Consider the following 16,692-nt stretch of genomic DNA (forward strand, 5'->3'; position numbering starts at 1 on the left):
GACAGACACACATAGAGTCACAGAAAGACACAGAGTCACAGACATACAGTACACGTGCACACACACAGACACCCGTGCACGCAGACGTGCACAGATACACACAGACACACGCACATTCACACTAACCCTCACGCGCGCCCCCCGCCCCGGCCCGAGCCCACCGCCCGGGACTGCCCGCCTAACGACAGCCAATGGTGCGGCGAGTCTCCCGCGTCTGCCCCACCCAGCGTGGAGCAGCAGCCAATGGGAGTGTTGGGGGCGGGCCGTATCGCGCCCCGCCTCCCTAGTTAAGGCCGCCGGTGGGAGCGGGTCGCTCAGTGGCGGGAGGGGGGGGCGGGGGTAAGAGGCCGCGCGAGGCGGGTGAGCAGCGGCACGCGCCGGCTCGCGCACGCCCCAGTCCCAGCCCCCGCCCCCGGCTGCGCGAGGGGAAGGCGGAGGCGGCACCGAGGCCGCCGAGGGCAGCGCCCCCGCCGCGGGAGTGGCGGCCGGTGAGGGGCGGTGCGGCCACCTGCCAGCCGCGGGGCGCACAGAGGGGCGGGCGCCGAGGAGGCGACCGGAGGCGCGGAGCGAGCCGGCGCCCGCGCAGCCCGCCCCGGCGTGCCCAGGCGCCGCGGCCCCGAGGCGATGGAGCAGGAGAAGTACCTGCCCGAGCTGATGGCAGAGAAGGACAGCCTGGATCCCTCCTTTGTTCACGCCATGCGCCTCCTGGCCGACGGTAAGACTGCGCTCCCGCTCGCCGCGGCCCAACGCCCGCGCGGGGCGCCACCGGCCCGCCGCTCCCCTTGCCCCGGGCGCTCCGCGGGGCGGGGGCCGCCCCCTTGGGTCAGCGCTCGGCGGCCCGGGCGGGGCGTCAACGAGGAAAGTCGGGTCCGCGGGCGGGCGGCGGGCTCGGCCGGGCGGCGGCGGTGCGGCCGCGCTCCCCGCCAGCCTTGGCGCTGGGAACGGGCGGCGGGCGCCTGCTCCGCCGAGTGCAGCCTCGGCCGGGCGGGGACGCGGGGAGCGCGGAGCGACGCGCGCTGGCGGGCAGCGGCAGGTGGCGGGGCTGTGCGCCCCGGAGCCCGCGGTCGGTCTGGGCTGGGGGAGCCCGGGGTGAGGGAGCCCGTCTGACGGGAGCGCGGCTGCGGCCGCCCCCGCCGGCAGCCAGCGGTGCCTCCGCTCCCCGCTCCGGGCAGGGAGAGCCCTGCCGCGGCTCTTGGTTAGCGGTACGTCGGCTCTGCTGCGGCGGGTGAGCCTCTGCGGGAGGGGCTTCCGTGGTTCCCGGGTTTATTCGCACAAAGACAGATGCTGCTTTCTCCCTAAACTCGCTGTATCTTGTTTCCCATGCTTAACTAGTGAGGCTTATATGGTGATACTATTATGCCGTTAATATAGCACTGTTTTAGTTGACTGCGCAATGTCAAGCGTTGATTTGGTATGGCTTATCAGTTTCATGACACCGTTTCATCCCGGACATCATGATTTTTCTGTTAGATTTGTGTGGTCATCCAGAATATGCTGCTCATAACATTTTTGTTATTCGTTGTGATTCACTCTGTTTTCCTTGCTTCAGTCCAACTGGAGATTCTTTAAAAAGTTTATAATTTAGTCTTTCCTTTAATAACTGCTCAATATAGTTATTGAGTGCAGGACTGGTGGTACAGCATTTCAACTTTTGCAGAAGTGTAATCCAGTAAGTTCTCCTTATACTTCTGTTCCTTCTGAGACAGAAAATATTCATTTTTAAAATCCCTGTTAAATTTGGAACCTGATTTCAGAAAGAAGTAGTAAAGAATGGTGCATAAATCAAGTCAATCTGTCAAGCCCTTAAATGAGACTAAGTCAAAGAAATGTATGGTTAGGCCCTTGAGAGAGTCACAAATTCAAATGAGCTCACATTTAGAGGTGGTGAATAATTTCTAAAGTTCTCTTATGTCTGAAGGAAAATCATAACTAATTAAAACGTACAATGCTAGCAGTAAGTGGCTTTCTCTGTCAGTAGTCTTTGTATTGTCTGTATTGTCTTTCTTTAACATATGTTTTATTGATTGTGAATGAAGATATTGAGTCCAGGCTTTGTTGGAGTGCTCCTGTTTCATAGCTTGAAAATTCAGTATTTATACCGACACGCTTAGTACACATTTGTCCTAGCTACTTTCCTGCTGAAGAGGCAGCTGTGCTACTTTTTACAGTTGTTTTTCTAATATACGATAAACAAAGCCCGTATTTCTTAAAAGGACGTATTTTCTGCACCTTGCAGTTCGATCTTTTCCCGGAGGGGGGAGGTATCTACTGAGGGTGTGTGCGAATGCATGGGAAAGAAAGAAAATGCATGAAGGACAAAATCGAAAGCGTGCAAAGTAAAGTTAAAAAAAGGAGAATAAAATAGGTGTTTCTAGACATCAGATCCATGCAGAAATTGCATTTTGAGCAACTGTGAGATTGAATAAGTGATTAGTTTTCTTATTCCTTAGTGTTACTAGGACTATGTATATTTCAGTGGATTTTTAAAAGATGAAGGTGAGTTGTCTGTAGGGAATGCTAATATCAGATTCACACCAGGTACCTGGCATTATCCTTCAAAACACCATCTGTCAAGCTTTCTAGAGATTCGTTTTAGAGTCTAACATATGATGACTGTTAAAACACTTTCATCAAGGCAAGAGTACAGCTACTTAAGGAAACAATAATTAATGCACTGGTTGCTGCTGGGTAGAAATGGAAAGGAAATGTATAGAATAGGTAGATGTCTAGAAGAACATGGGACAGTAGTGCAAGGATCTCTGTAATATTATATTTCTAGGATACATCCATGATGAAGAGATGCTTCCAGACTCTGGACTTCTTTAAAATATAATGCACGATCAGCTATGTACATAACAAGAGCAGCCAGGTGTTATTTTTATGTATAATAAGCTTTTTCATTACCAGTAGATTTTGCATATAATACATAAGTGTAGGTTTGAAGGTTTTTGCTTCAGTGTTGAGAGCTGAAGCATCCTCTCTGACTTGAAAGGGCTGTGATTTTTCATGTCAGTTGCTAGAACCTGAGGTTGAGAAGAGACATACTGCTGTGTTAAACTGCAGAAGGGCACACAAGTGCTAAGCATTCCAGAAATACAGATTCAGTTTATGACACTGGATTTAGTTGTAAAGCTTTTGTGTGTGTGTCTGTGTTTTGGTGTACTTAATTTAGAAACAACAAATTGCTTATGTTTTTAACAGGTAGGTCTGTGTCCTAGAGGTTGACCTGTGTCAGAGGCATACTTGAATCAGTAGCTATTACCCCTCACCCCTAAGGGATATATAGACGTTATTTACTTTAGTCATAATATGAGTTAGGGACTCCACAGTGCAATGTGTGCTGAAACCCACAGAAAAGGGACGCTACCCATGGCAGAAAATTTGCATACTTGCCAAACAACACAAAGAAAAGTGAGGAAAAAGGTACTAGCACTTCTTAGACAAAACGTGTGAAGGCATTAAACAAATAATTTCTCCAAAAATCACGGAGAGAATCTGTGGTAGATTCTGAAAATGAATCCAGTCCTTAAATGACTAATCTAGTGCCTTAATGAGAGGATACTTTGTTTCCCCCGGGTCATTACCTGTTTCATATAGAAATAGCTCCTGAATGATTATTACACTATTAGAAATGGAAGAGCCATTTATAAGTCATCTATTAGAAGAACTTGTGAAGCGTGAATGGTTGGTGATATTTACTGCAGTCTATATTTATTCAAGCTTTTGTGAAATTCTTTGAACATGTTTATTCTAATAACATAATCTAGTCAGCAATGAAAACAAAAGACCTCTTTTAATTGTAATAGCTGAACTCCAAAGAATAGGCAAATCTCCATCTGTTCTGTGTTAATTGAAATATTTTTGTGTACCAGGCCGTTTAGAAGAGCTGGAAGAATCATACTGTTTCATGGATAGTTTAAAATTATTTTAATGTAAACTGGTTGCAAGTAGTTATTTCTTGAGGTAAGATTGTACTGCTTCTAGTAAGGAAATACCCTGATCAATATATGGGTCAGATAATGCTTGGTCAGCTGAAAAATGTGAACAGTGGAGAGTGTGTTTGTGAGCATTACCTTTTCTATGTAACTTGTGATTGTGCCACAGCACACTCTAAAGCTCCAGTGAGAACTGAGACTCTCTCTGTTCTAGTGCTGCTTCCTAATATGGTAGCTAATGAGCTGCTTATGTGTGTTACTTTTGCATGTATGTAAATATTTATTGCTTTGTGTAAGACCTCTGTGATGATGAATGTGAAAATAAGCGTGTGACTTTAGCTATGAAGGTGTGGATGACACATAAAGCTGCAACTGGCTGGAACTGATTGGTAGTTTGAAACTTGTTTTATATCAGTCTTATTTTAATAAGCTAAAGTATCAGTTAATTGTCTATGTACTTTTTGGGACAACTAAATTTTATATTTGTGTATTTATATATGTATGTATGTATATTTATATGTGTGTGGCTTTGAAACATCTTGTGTGGTATATTATAAAAGCCAGCTATATGTTTTGTAATATAAAGGAAAAAGACTTACTGGAAAGAGCTGGCCAAAGGAAGAGCATCTCTCCCCATGGAAATGCCCAGCATTACTTGAGTAATGAGGTAGCTAATTTCTCTTTATGTAATGACAGTACAATTGACCTCAACATTTCAGTTGGCATTCTGAAGACAACGAGAATCAGGCACGTAAGCTCAGTCTTGAGCAAAGTCTCTAGATTATTCCGTGTGGCATCACGTGAGTGTTAAACCTCTGTTGTCAGACTTGTATAGCTCAGCATCGTAAAGCTCCTTGTAGGACAGGGCATGATTATTCAAAAGGTATATTATTACTTAGCCTTAACACTCAATGGGCATTAGTACAGTCTTTCATACAAGCCTGCAATAATTGTTCTAGCTAGTCTGAAAACTGTTGATGTAATTCAAGGTTGTTTTGTCTTACATTCAGGATTTTAGCTAATATATTCACTTATGTGGGTTTTGGGTTTCTTTGGACTCCTAGAGATTCATTTGCTTTTCATATAGGAAGGCAGATTTGGTTCCTATGTGTATATTTCTATCAAAAACCTAGGGCATTAATAAGGTTTCTATATGAAAATTATTTATATTGGCAATATAGTATATGACAATCATATCCTTAGCCCAAGATGTGGAAGGCTGTTTGTCAAGCCTGTGGCGTGCTGCAGTCAGGCCTTTGAAACTTTTAAATCTTCATCAAATTTTCGATTGAAAACCACTTGTGAAAGTGTATTTGCAGATTTATTAGTTTGCTCTGTCTACACAACGCTTTGAGTTAAAATAAGATTAATGTAAAATGGTAATGTAAATTCATACATTAATATTAATCTGTGAGCAGTAATTTTTCTTCTTATTGTTTCTTTTTTTCCTGATGTTTACATCAGGTGAGACAAAAATCTCTGTTCACAAAATAGTTGGTATTAATCATTGTTTACTTTGCTGTCCCAAGAAATGCAGTGTAAATAACTGGAAGATTGACTCAGGGAACACACTAATGTTTAGAGCATGTAGTTTAGATATCTTGGTTTCATTAGAAACCAGTTTTATACATCTATCATTTGGATCTTTTTCAATGAAAAAGGAGTAGTATCCGTGCAAACTCTAGATGAATACAAGGTACTTGGGCTTTCTGTAAAGCAGCGATTAGCTTGGCATTACAGACTTGGTTCAAAACTCACTAAAGTTAATTGGAAACTTTTTATTGCCATTATTGGGCTATCAGGCAGTCCTTATACAAATACAATATATTGACTGATGTGGCTCGTATCTTTGTAATCATGAAAATCAGGAGAATATACTGCAGTTTTTAGAACTGAGTGATGAGTTTGATTTTTTTTAAATGTCTTTTTTTTTTTTAAAAGGTCTTTTTTTTTTATCATGGTGTGACAACATGGTATGTGTTCATTTACTTACGAAGTGCTTTTGCCTTGCAGAATGTAGTGCAGATGAATCCCAGGTGATAACTGGATTTAGGAAAAACAAAATAGTATAAAAAGTTATAATGAGTATAACAAAGCAACCTTTGTAAGTGTTCATATTGACCCTGAGTTGTTAGTCATAAATGCTAAGCTTCCTTAAGAGGAGAAAAAAAAATAGATGTGATTAAAAAAGAAAAAAACAACTCTCTCTGTTTCAGACATCTGAAGCAGCTTAGGACCATTTGATCTGTGATCTTAGAAAACATGTACTTTGAAACACAGTAATTTCTCTTGCAAAGAGGGAAAAATATAAATACAGTAACTGAAGGTTAGGTTCTGGTACCCTTGTGTAAAAAAAAAAAAAAAAGTGCTTTACTTGCTAAAAGGTGCCATTTGAATTGGTGGAGCTGCTTAAGGTGCAATTCAGTGCCAACAGCAGAATTTAGTACCAACTGTTGAAGGGAAGGGCAAAGGCATTTGCTGAGGCTGATCTGGATAGCCACAGCCTCATCAACACAGTGTGCACTGTTTTTTGGCAACATAAATGCTTTCCTTGGAAGGAGAAGCATAATTTATTTATCCTGGGAATTCTTCTAGTAAATTTCTTTCATACTAGGTCTCCTCTGTGTATTCATTCAGGGAACACCTGCTGTATCATCCGTGTCTTCCTTTATGCCTCAAATCAGATATTTTTAAACTCAAGGATTTGCGAAATTGATAATATTGGCAGTGAGTACCTAGCAAAGGCAGAATAGCTGGATAGCTGAGTAGAAGACCCCAGTCAGCTGCTGAGTTCTCAAGCACATAAAACCTGTGTAATATGTACAATAGAGTGGCCAATCCTAACCAGGAGGTGGCATGATTGGGCTCCACATGCCAAAACAGAGCTTCATATCCAGGCACCTTCTGGGAAAGGACTCATCTGGGCCAACAGGTATGTCAGATTCTTGTGTGTTGGATGCATCCTTTTCTCCTTTAAGCAGTAGGCAGCCAATATATACTAACAACCAGATTTGCTATAGCATGCTGGGTTATTTAATACCCAATAAAACGTGATATGATCAGTAGTGACTCCTAAGAAAAGCTGAACATCTACCTAGACCACCAAGCAATGCCGTAAGAGTAGAATGGTTCCTCCATGACATCTGAGGACACAGGTTTGGAGCTATGAGTATGAGATGTGTTGGGTCTTCTTTTAGAATGCACAAATGTAGCTGGTTTTTGGTAGTTTCTTTACAAGCTTTATTAAAATAGGAATACATCACACCTTTCTGCACCTTGCAGCTGTACCATAGGTTAAATGTACTGCTTTGGTGAAACAATGTTTTCTTGACCTGCAGGGTCACTGTGGTTATCTGATATATGTATTAATACTTCAGTTCAGGGTAAGATTGCCTTTCCAAATACAAGCAGTTTTTAACTATTTCAATTTAAATCTCTTTTGTCTAACAAATTGCTGAATTTGAGGGAAAATTCAGTGCCCTCATGGCTGACCTCAGAATATATATTTTTCTTTTAAGCACTGTTGAGAATAAATAAATAATAAAAGCATCTTACTCAAGAATTTGAGATGTTAATAAAGCATGCATGATAGAAAAAATACGCTGGATTGCAGCAGATGGTGTATAAGCAATACAAAGGTGTATGTTCATCTCTTGTCTATGTTGCATTTTTCAGTCCTAGAGTGGATGTTGTAGCAGAGGGTTTGGAATATCAACGCACCCTATCAGAGTAAGTGAAGAACCAGATAGATTTTAAAATGAAGTGTGCAAAGAAGGGAACTTTAATGATGATACAGTGTAGCCTTTGGCATTATAAACAGGTAAGGACTATGCAGTCTGATGAGAGAAATGAGAAACCATGACACTTGAGTAAACGCCTGAGATGCATAGTACATAGAGTTTTGACTTGTTTCTTCCTTGTACTGTATACCTTCAATGAATACCTTCTGAAAACCTTCATCTGTAAGATGCAGACTAGTGCTGAATTTCATTCTAATCTTTGAGATCTCTATCTGAAACGAGCTTTATAAGAAATGTGTATTATTCTTATTACTTTTAATACAAAATTATTCTTTTTAAATTTGCAGGCAAAAATAATCCTGGTTATTACAGTCCTCTGTAAATCCTGTCATAGTTTAATTAGAATCCTGCTGGAAATGAGTTCATCTATTTCCTTATCCTAAAAAGGACTGAAACTAATAAAAACTATGAAGAAAAATTATCTAAGACTTCCAGCAGATTAAAAACCTCTAACCCCCCAAAAAAAACCTCGTGGAATAATTTGTCTGTTTCCAATTTCACAAGTTTTTCTGTTAAAATGCAATTTTTAAATTTTGAATACTGAAAAATTTATCAAGTGAAACTCATAATAATGCTAATATGGTAATACTGAAGATCATCCACATTTAAATAAGATGATACAAAGTTTTGCTGGTCATATATGGCTGCATGTGATATAACCAAAGGCATCTTTAAAACTTCAAATGCTCTGCTGTCAATGGGCATTCCCGTTTGTTCTTCTTGGGTTAGCATGATCCAAAGCCGAAAAGACACAGGCCAGGTCACTGCTGCCTTTGAATTTCTCTGTACTTTGTGAAGTGCTCATCAGATACTGTAGCATCTATTTCTTGTTGTAAAGGTTACACCAGAAGATGTAAACCTCAAAAGCTTTTGATTTATAAAATACTTTGAATTCTGGGAATTGATGTAGCTGTTGGAAAAAAAGTAATACTTCATGTTAGTCTGTAAAATATTTATTAAAATATGCATTCCGCCTTTTAGCGCTGCTTTGGATACAGAAGGAAAATAATTCTACTTCTTTTATAGTAAAGCAGTTCAGATTTGCTGACTGGGAAAGGTAGGTATGTCTTCAGTAGGGATCAGAGCCCCTGGCCCATAATGAATCAACTTTCGAAGAGCAGCACTGTGAATTAGAGGAAATATAGTTTTCCTGGTAAGTGTGAGCACTGGAGTAATCCAGTAATCCCCTCTTGGCAAATACTCCTAGTGTAAGGCTCTCTAGGATTCAAATGGATAATTTCAAAGCTCTCCTCAAATCCTTGAAGTTAAAGAATGAGGGACTACGTGTATTTGTTTGGAAAAACGACTTTTTGATGTTGAAAAATTTGTAGTTACCCTCTTACCTCATGGTGTAAGTATTTATACTCCGTAGCTCTCAATGTAGGCTCATATTGCTGATTTTCCTGACTATTTCTAAGTAAATTTGTTTCTTGCACTTTGTCTTTTTTGAGATTGCAGTAAAAACTTGTTGTTGGCTGGGGGTTGTGCCATGTATCCTCTGCGGTCAAAGCTCTAGCTGATGAAAGAGTGAAACTTTATTTTTCCAAAATACTTGGGACTATGATGATTTGCTGCATCTATGAAGCTGGCTCCCTGACTTTCCAGTTTGCAACTTAAACTGATTTTTCCCAGTTCTGCTGAAATGAGCAGCACCAGACTCTTCAGTGACTTACGGGCTTTTCTGTTGACATTTGAAGGGTAAATTAAGAAATGATAAAGTGAAGGAGGATTCCAAGAGACCTTTCTCCTTCCCTGTCTTCAAATAACTGTTCTGTAGAAAAATGGAGAATTACTTTTGGTAAATGATGCTCTGTATCCTGGTGTATCCATAAGACTGTGAAGCAATCAATAGATCTAGCTTTCCCACAGGTACATGTTTGCAATTATTTTACTAATATTTGTATGCAAACTTGTGGGCTTCACTTTAGCCCATTTTAAAGTCTGAAATAACTTCCTCCTCATACTCGTAGACCAAGGTAAATACATGAATTTTGTATCAATTAATTGTTTTGCTCAAAAGCCATTGATGGGTAATCTGCCATGCTCAATTCTTATATTATGTGGACACTTTTTCCTGATCCTACACACTCCAAGAAGGTTGTTCTGTCTTTATAAATACACTATTGCGGAATGTGATTGATTATAATTCTATTTTATTTGTTAAGGCTTCTCCAGATGCTGTGTTACTGCTGTTACTGGGGTGGTTGGCTTGTTCTTTGCTTGCTGCAAATGATTTAATGTAGACACCAACAGGTCAGGTTGTGCAAAATCCTGTAAGAAATGTTTTAGTGATCAGTGGAAAAGCAGAGGGATCTATAAGTAAACAAGGAAAGTGGGAAAACAGGTGTTCTTTGTACATATTTGGTTACTCTTTCTGGAAGACTAAACTGACAGGTAATCTGCATATACAATAGTTCATGTTGAGCTGGGAATGGCAAAAAGACATTCATATCGTACTGGCTTGTTAGAGTGCACGAAGTGTCTTTTCCAGCATGAAAATCCTCTTGCTGCCCCAAAATGTATGAATAATCTGAAATACGTCATGTGCGTGGGAGAAGACAAAGTATTTTCCAGTGCTACAAAGATCTTGAGATAATGCTGCTTTTTTTTTTTTTTTTTTTAAGATAATGAATGTTTGTATAGTCAATTATGCAAGTGCTTCTTGTGTTGGAACTAGAAAGAGAAGTCTTGCTCACAAAGCAGAAATGGCCCAGCTTGGATTAGGCACAAAGCATGAGCTTGATGTGATTCTGCATCCATCCAAACATAGGGATAGATAGAAAATAATGAAAGCTAGTCCCAACTTTCTGCTGCTGCTTTCCAGTTCCTGAGAGTTCACCTCTGTCCCTTCTCACAACCTTTAAAGGTTTTTTTTATAAATAATGAAAAAGTAGGATGGAGGGAAGAATGAGGAAAAGGGGGCAGAAAATGCAGGGAAGGTGGAAAAAGAAGAGAAAAATAATGGAATATTGTAAAGGAAGTAGAGAAGAGTGTAGCAGTACCAAAAAGGATATAGAGAGGAAAATTAAAGTGAAACATTAAATTCCGTTTTAATAGATGTAAAATGTTCAGTTACTTTAGCTCTTAAACTGATGAAAGCTAGACATACTGAACCTTAAATAAAGACTTCTGGATGCTTTTAATTAAGTTTTTTATCAATTAAAATGGATAGATAAAAGCAGCTGCTAATAGGCATTTGAGAATGCTGTTGGTTATTTAAAAAAATAGAATTGAGGTTCAAGTCTTTCTGAAAAGCTTCTGTGAACAATTACATAAGTTTGATACCATTGTATTTCATGTGTTCAGAGACACACTGTAGGTGTCTGCCATACATATATAGGTATTAAATTATGCAGTAATTGAATACAACGATCTATTTTGCAGAGATATTCTCAATTTCGTAATAAACGGGAAATTAGATCTTCCTTGGGTAACATTTGCAGTCCTTTTAGAATGGTATGGTTATGCAGTTAATAGTTTATGCTTTTTATTTTAGAGGGTAGTATTGTGACATTGAACAGATTGACGTTTTAGGTACGGAGTTTACTTCGTTATTTACTTAATAGAGCATTCAGACTTTGGATTGGCGACTACTAGTGTTATGTGCTGTGAACTGGGACTTTAATAAGACCATCACTGATATAAATAAATAACAGATGAGAAGGATTGTTCAGATTCTGCAATTTTGGTGCTGCTCTTTCAGCTTCTTCCTTGGCATTGCCTTCCCCTGGGAAGTGATGTCTTCGTGTAGGCAGCTAATGTAATTAGTGAACTTCCCACCCTTGGCCACTTTCATTTGGTTTTATACTCTTCTCCTATCCTCAGAAGGTCTGTGGAGAGAAGGAGATGTTTTATTTTCTTTCCATGGAGACCTGAGCTGGGAGTAAAGTTGGCAGCTTTACTGCGGAAGGATGTCAGAAAATTAGAGTTAATGGTGAAGAAAAAGGCAGGTGACTGGAAAGTGTATCTTCAGGAGAGAGGAGGATTGATTGGTGAGGGGAACTCAGAGAGACAGAGTAGAGCACAGTAGAGGATGTCGGAATGGAGATTAAATCGGTTACTTTTTTTTCCCCTTTACAAAGCATAATGCTTATCTAGGCGATATACCTCACTTACTATATCTTCATTCATACAAGCAGATAGATACTGGGTGTAGATATTTTTTTTCTACCTAAAAAAGTGATGTATTTAATGCAATAGCAGTAGAGTATTGCTATTATGGAAAAGTCTTCACTTCCATCATTTGATTATGCATGTTTGTAGGCCATAACCCTGCGTCCATACCTCAGTGCATGGATAATTCAGTGTAACACTGCTGAAGTTCCTTTGAAAGAAGATGGTGTTCTCATGGTGATGCATACTTCAAGGCTGACTGTTCCAGAAGTGGTGAATTATGTGTGTCTTACATCCACAGAGATAAATTTACTCAGGTGCTGGAGTTTCCAAGCATTCTGGTGTATCCCCCAAATTGTATTTAATTCATGTTCTTCCAAAAATGGGGCTCAAAGTATGTAAGTACTACCATACCTACAATCTGTAATTTCTCAGGCCAAAGATGAGATGATGGTGAATACTTTCTCCAACCTTATGGGGTTTTGCAGAAGAAAGGTTAGATGTGCTGAGATTATATTGAGAAACTGTTCAATGCTTGGGTCTGCAGCTGAGTAGACAGCAGCAGCCTTCACAGTGATGTGAGCACCAATTCAGAAGCAGCAGACTGTCCTGCGTCTTTAAAACTATCTTCTGTACTGTCCATAAACTGAAATGAAAAACATTGAGATCAAAAAACGTGCTTCAAACTGCAAAAAGTAAAAAGATTGTATAACACAGTGGGTTAAAATCTGGCAATTCTGAGGTAAGATTACTTGACTGTATGACAGTTTTTGCACCTTACTGACTTGTGTGACAAGGGGAATGACTGTAATAGGTCACTTAAGTTTTAAAGAAGGTTAATTTTCTCATCTTATGTAATAAACATGTCATTAAAAATTCATTCACATTTTGTAAAACATTGGAAGGCTATGTTACAATTTATTTATTGTAAGACTTTATGGCTAGCTTTACCACTTGCAGTAGTAATGAGCAATTCAGATTCATTTACTGGTTTAAAACAAGGAAGCAGAGTGAAAATTAGGAATAGATACAATGCAATAAGTTTGTGTTTGAGTTTGGTCTTTTTTTTTTTTTTTTCCCACGTTTTGCTTACCAGACTAGAGTCTAGCTGTCAGAGACCAGCAATGTGTGACCTGACAAATTCCAGGTGAAATGTTTGTTTTCCTGTTGCTAGCATTGGCATGTGTAGATATGTGCAGATTGCATCTCACTTGTGAGGCAGATGTATTCCATTGTAAGCCCTGAAGTCTTGCATCCCTTGGCTGTGTAAATCAGCCAGCATCTTGGAGTACAGTGCAACTCTTCCCTTTCACATGCTTTTAATCCTCAAGGAATCAAAGATTTGGCATAGAGAGAAGTGATGCTGCATGTTGTAGTCTTGTCCCAGCATTAAGCTGGATCAAGACCAGAGCTAGGACTTGCTCTCAGGTTCTAAAGGGTAGACTTAAGCAGTTTGACTTTAATGAAATATTGACCACATCTAGCATTCAGAGTCAGATTGTGGTGTTCATTCACTTTTCTTTCCTTGTATAAATTAAAATCCTGGGGGACAGATTCCTGCATTAGTTTCTGACATTGTGAGCTTTACTGCTAACAGAGGACAACACCACTTTAACTGTTTCCGTTTTTTAATATAGCAACAAGTCCCAAAGCTTAACAAAAATACTATTAAATAATGAGATCCCTAAATTGGAAAATTTAGTAATTCTTCTGCTATGGCTTATAATTTATAAAATGTTGCTACATAACACAATACTGCTCAAGAAAGTTCTCTTAACTCTGAAACTGCTGGGAGTTGGGGGATATAGTTTCAACCATTAAAAATGTCACTGTCATTGTGTGTTTGTCCTGGAAGCTTTCAGTCCAGACAGCAACTTGCTATTCATTTCTTTCCCTGGAATAGGTGCATGAATTGAGGTAAAACTGTCTCATAACCTGTGAGACATCTCTGTTGCTTATGGTATTCCATAAGGTACTTTTTGATCTGACTGACGAAAAGCCCTCTGGCATTTAGTCCCTCATTTGAATGCTGAGTAGTGCAAATGCCATTACAAGCTCATGACCTCTGAATTCTAAAACTTTACCATCTCTCATAATTTAAATGTTTATAACCTCAGGTGCATGGACTGGGAAACAAGAAAAACAGTGCCATTTTACAGTAACAATTTACTGAAGACCTGTAGAAAATAATTTCCAAATGCTAGCTAATCCCAGTTAAGTGAGTTTAGATGCCTAGAATTAAGTGTCTTGTAGGTTGAGAGTGTGTCTCAGTTTTTAAGCAGGCAGGAATCCAAAGATAAAGCTGTCATAGAAATATTACCATAACTTTAAGAAAAAAACCTGACAATTGCAGTAGCCGTCTTTGGCCATTTGGGTTCATTCCAAAAGGGATATCGTTCAGCATTTTTGTACAGCTTTACAAGCAAACCAGTAGTATTAAAAATCATGAGTACTGATGATTCAGCACTTTAGAGTTTAAAGTTAATTTTAAAGATTTTTCTTTTATGCCTGACCATCCATCACAACTCATGTTCGATTCTAGTATTTCTAGCCTTGTGGAAGTATAGAATTAACCATATACTATAAGTAAATTGTGTGAATATCAGACTGGGAGATGATACAGCATATGCTGCCTCAGGAAAATCTGGAGAGACATGTTTGAGGAATGCATTTACTGCTAGTGAACAAAAGAAGTTTTCTTCAGAGGCTGAAATATGTAATCTCTTTGATTGTTGGTATTGCTTTATTTGAAATTGCTGAGTAGCCCGTGCCCACTAACCATCTTTTTTGGGTGCCACCTTTCTAATGGTACTTCACTCGATGGGTCTGCTTGGTACAAAGGCTTTGTAATGTTTTCTTCCCAGGAACTGGATGTATGGAACCTGTTACTGAGGCTGCGTAGTAGACAGAGCGGGGTTGGGGGGAAAGTCCTGGTATCTGCAATTTACTATATATGTACATTTCACAGAATCACAGAATGGTTTGGATTGGAAGGGACCTCTGTAGATCATCTAGTCCAACCCACCTACTAAAGCAGGTTCACCCAGAGCAGATTGTGTAGGAATGTGTCCAGGTGGGTCTTGATTGTCTCCAGAGGAGACTCCACAACTTCTCTGGGCAACCTGTTCCAGTGCTCTGGCACCCTCAAAGTAAAGAAGTTTCTCCTCATGTTTAGATGGAACCTCCTGTGCTTCAGTCTGTGCCTGTTGCTCCTCATCCTGTTGTTGGGCACCGCTGAAAAGAGTCCGGTCCCATCCTTTTAACATCTACGCTTGAGATACTTATAAACATTGATGAGATCCCCTCTCAGCCTTCTCTTTTCCAGGCTGAACAGACCCAGCTCTCTGTCTCTCCTCATAAGAAAGATGTTTCAAGCCTCTAACCATCTTTGTAGCCCACTTCTAGACTCATTCCAGTAATTCCTTCTTAAACTGGGGAGGCCAGAACTGGATGCAGTACTCCAGATACAGCCTCACCAGGGAAGGGTAGAGGAGGAGGAGAACCTTCCTATATTTGCATAATGTCACTCAGTCTTTTTTACCATTTAGTGATGAACTTGCACCTAAAAGTTCTTAATCAATATTTGCTTTATGTTTTTCTTCTTCATTGTTCTTGCACTTTCCTTTCCTGGATTTTGTCCTATGCCATGTTGCTGCCCTTGTCTCTCTTAGATTACAAACTCTAGGAAGCAGGTGTGAGGTCTTATAAATATAGTGTGGTAGTACATATAAATGTTTTGGTTTATTTTTTTAATCACTTGTTTGTCAGGAAACTGATTACTGCAAAGTAGAGTTGCCTGTAAATGACACCAGCAAGGTTTGGGAGTCTGTTGTGGAAATATCCTCTGCCCAAGTGGTCACTCTGTTCATGTTACCTGCTCATTCAGTTTTGATTCAGTTGAGCTCTTTCCCGTGGACATGTTCATAAAGATGCTTTCCATTGCCATCTGTAATAGGTCTGTTTGATTTGCCAACATTTCGTCTTTTTCAGTTAAGTATTGAACCCAGTATCTCTCCAACTCTTCTCTCTGTTGATATATTTGGAAGCTGCTCTTGATTATCTCTGAGGTGTACCAACCGATAACCCATGCACCCTGGTCTGCTTAGGAAGGCCTTCCTGCCCTTGCAATAGGATCAGTTATAGACTGCACTCCTCTTTCTTTTGCAAAATGATATAATCCAATCATTCTTAACGTACCTCTTGCAACACACTGTCGTGTTTTTCTAGGTATTACTTTTTCTTAAATAGCAAGCTCATCCTGTGTACTTCTGGCTTTATTCTATGTTTTGTGTACCCATATGTTGTATTTTGACTTCAACAAATGTCAAACACATGAAGTTGTAAAACATGTATCCTCATCACTCTTCTGTCACTCTTTTTGCTTGTGTTTTTGGAGATGAGGTATTAATTTCAGAACCTCGTGCAACTAACCCAAGATACAGTAAGAGCTTGCATACTTATAAAATGTACGTCTTTAAAACCAGCATCCTCTTTTTTTTTTTGTTTTCCAAGTTAAATATAAACTAATGTGTTCAAGTTATTTCTTTACAGGTTGCAGCAAAGTAAGGTCACACAAAGAGGAAAGTTTTTTACATGTTTATTTTAGTCTTATGTTGTGGAAGCTGCAAGGGAAAAATTATTTGCATCAACAGCAAGAGGAGTTCTGAAAATGCATCTTACCATATTGAGAAAATGCTAACAGTGGTATGCAGAAGCATGCCATACAAATATATACCTGATAGGACTTTTTGCTGCTTGACAAAAATCCAAAACCACACTTTTATTGAAAAATGTTACTATGCTACCATTAAATACTCTCTGTAAGTTAGGTGATTTAACTAGAA

The 16,692-nt window shown here is 39.8% G+C and overlaps 1 protein-coding gene across 7 annotated transcripts in view; it reads left to right on the forward strand.

Annotated features, from left to right (window-relative positions):
- Positions 1-313: 313 nt before the first annotated feature.
- Positions 314-16,692, forward strand: part of KHDRBS2 (KH RNA binding domain containing, signal transduction associated 2) — a 372,066-nt gene continuing 355,687 nt past the window's right edge. For all 7 annotated transcript variants that reach the window (XR_010651118.2, XR_011738480.1, XR_011738481.1 and 4 more), the window contains exon 1: positions 314-715. Coding sequence is in view for 1 of the 7 variants with exons in the window: in XM_065834300.2 (XP_065690372.1) it covers positions 625-715 (91 nt within the window). In the remaining 6 variants the exon portion in view is untranslated. The remainder of the gene's footprint in view (positions 716-16,692) is intronic.

This window comes from Patagioenas fasciata, chromosome 3 (genome assembly GCF_037038585.1).
Source record: "Patagioenas fasciata isolate bPatFas1 chromosome 3, bPatFas1.hap1, whole genome shotgun sequence".
NCBI lineage: Eukaryota > Metazoa > Chordata > Aves > Columbiformes > Columbidae > Patagioenas > Patagioenas fasciata.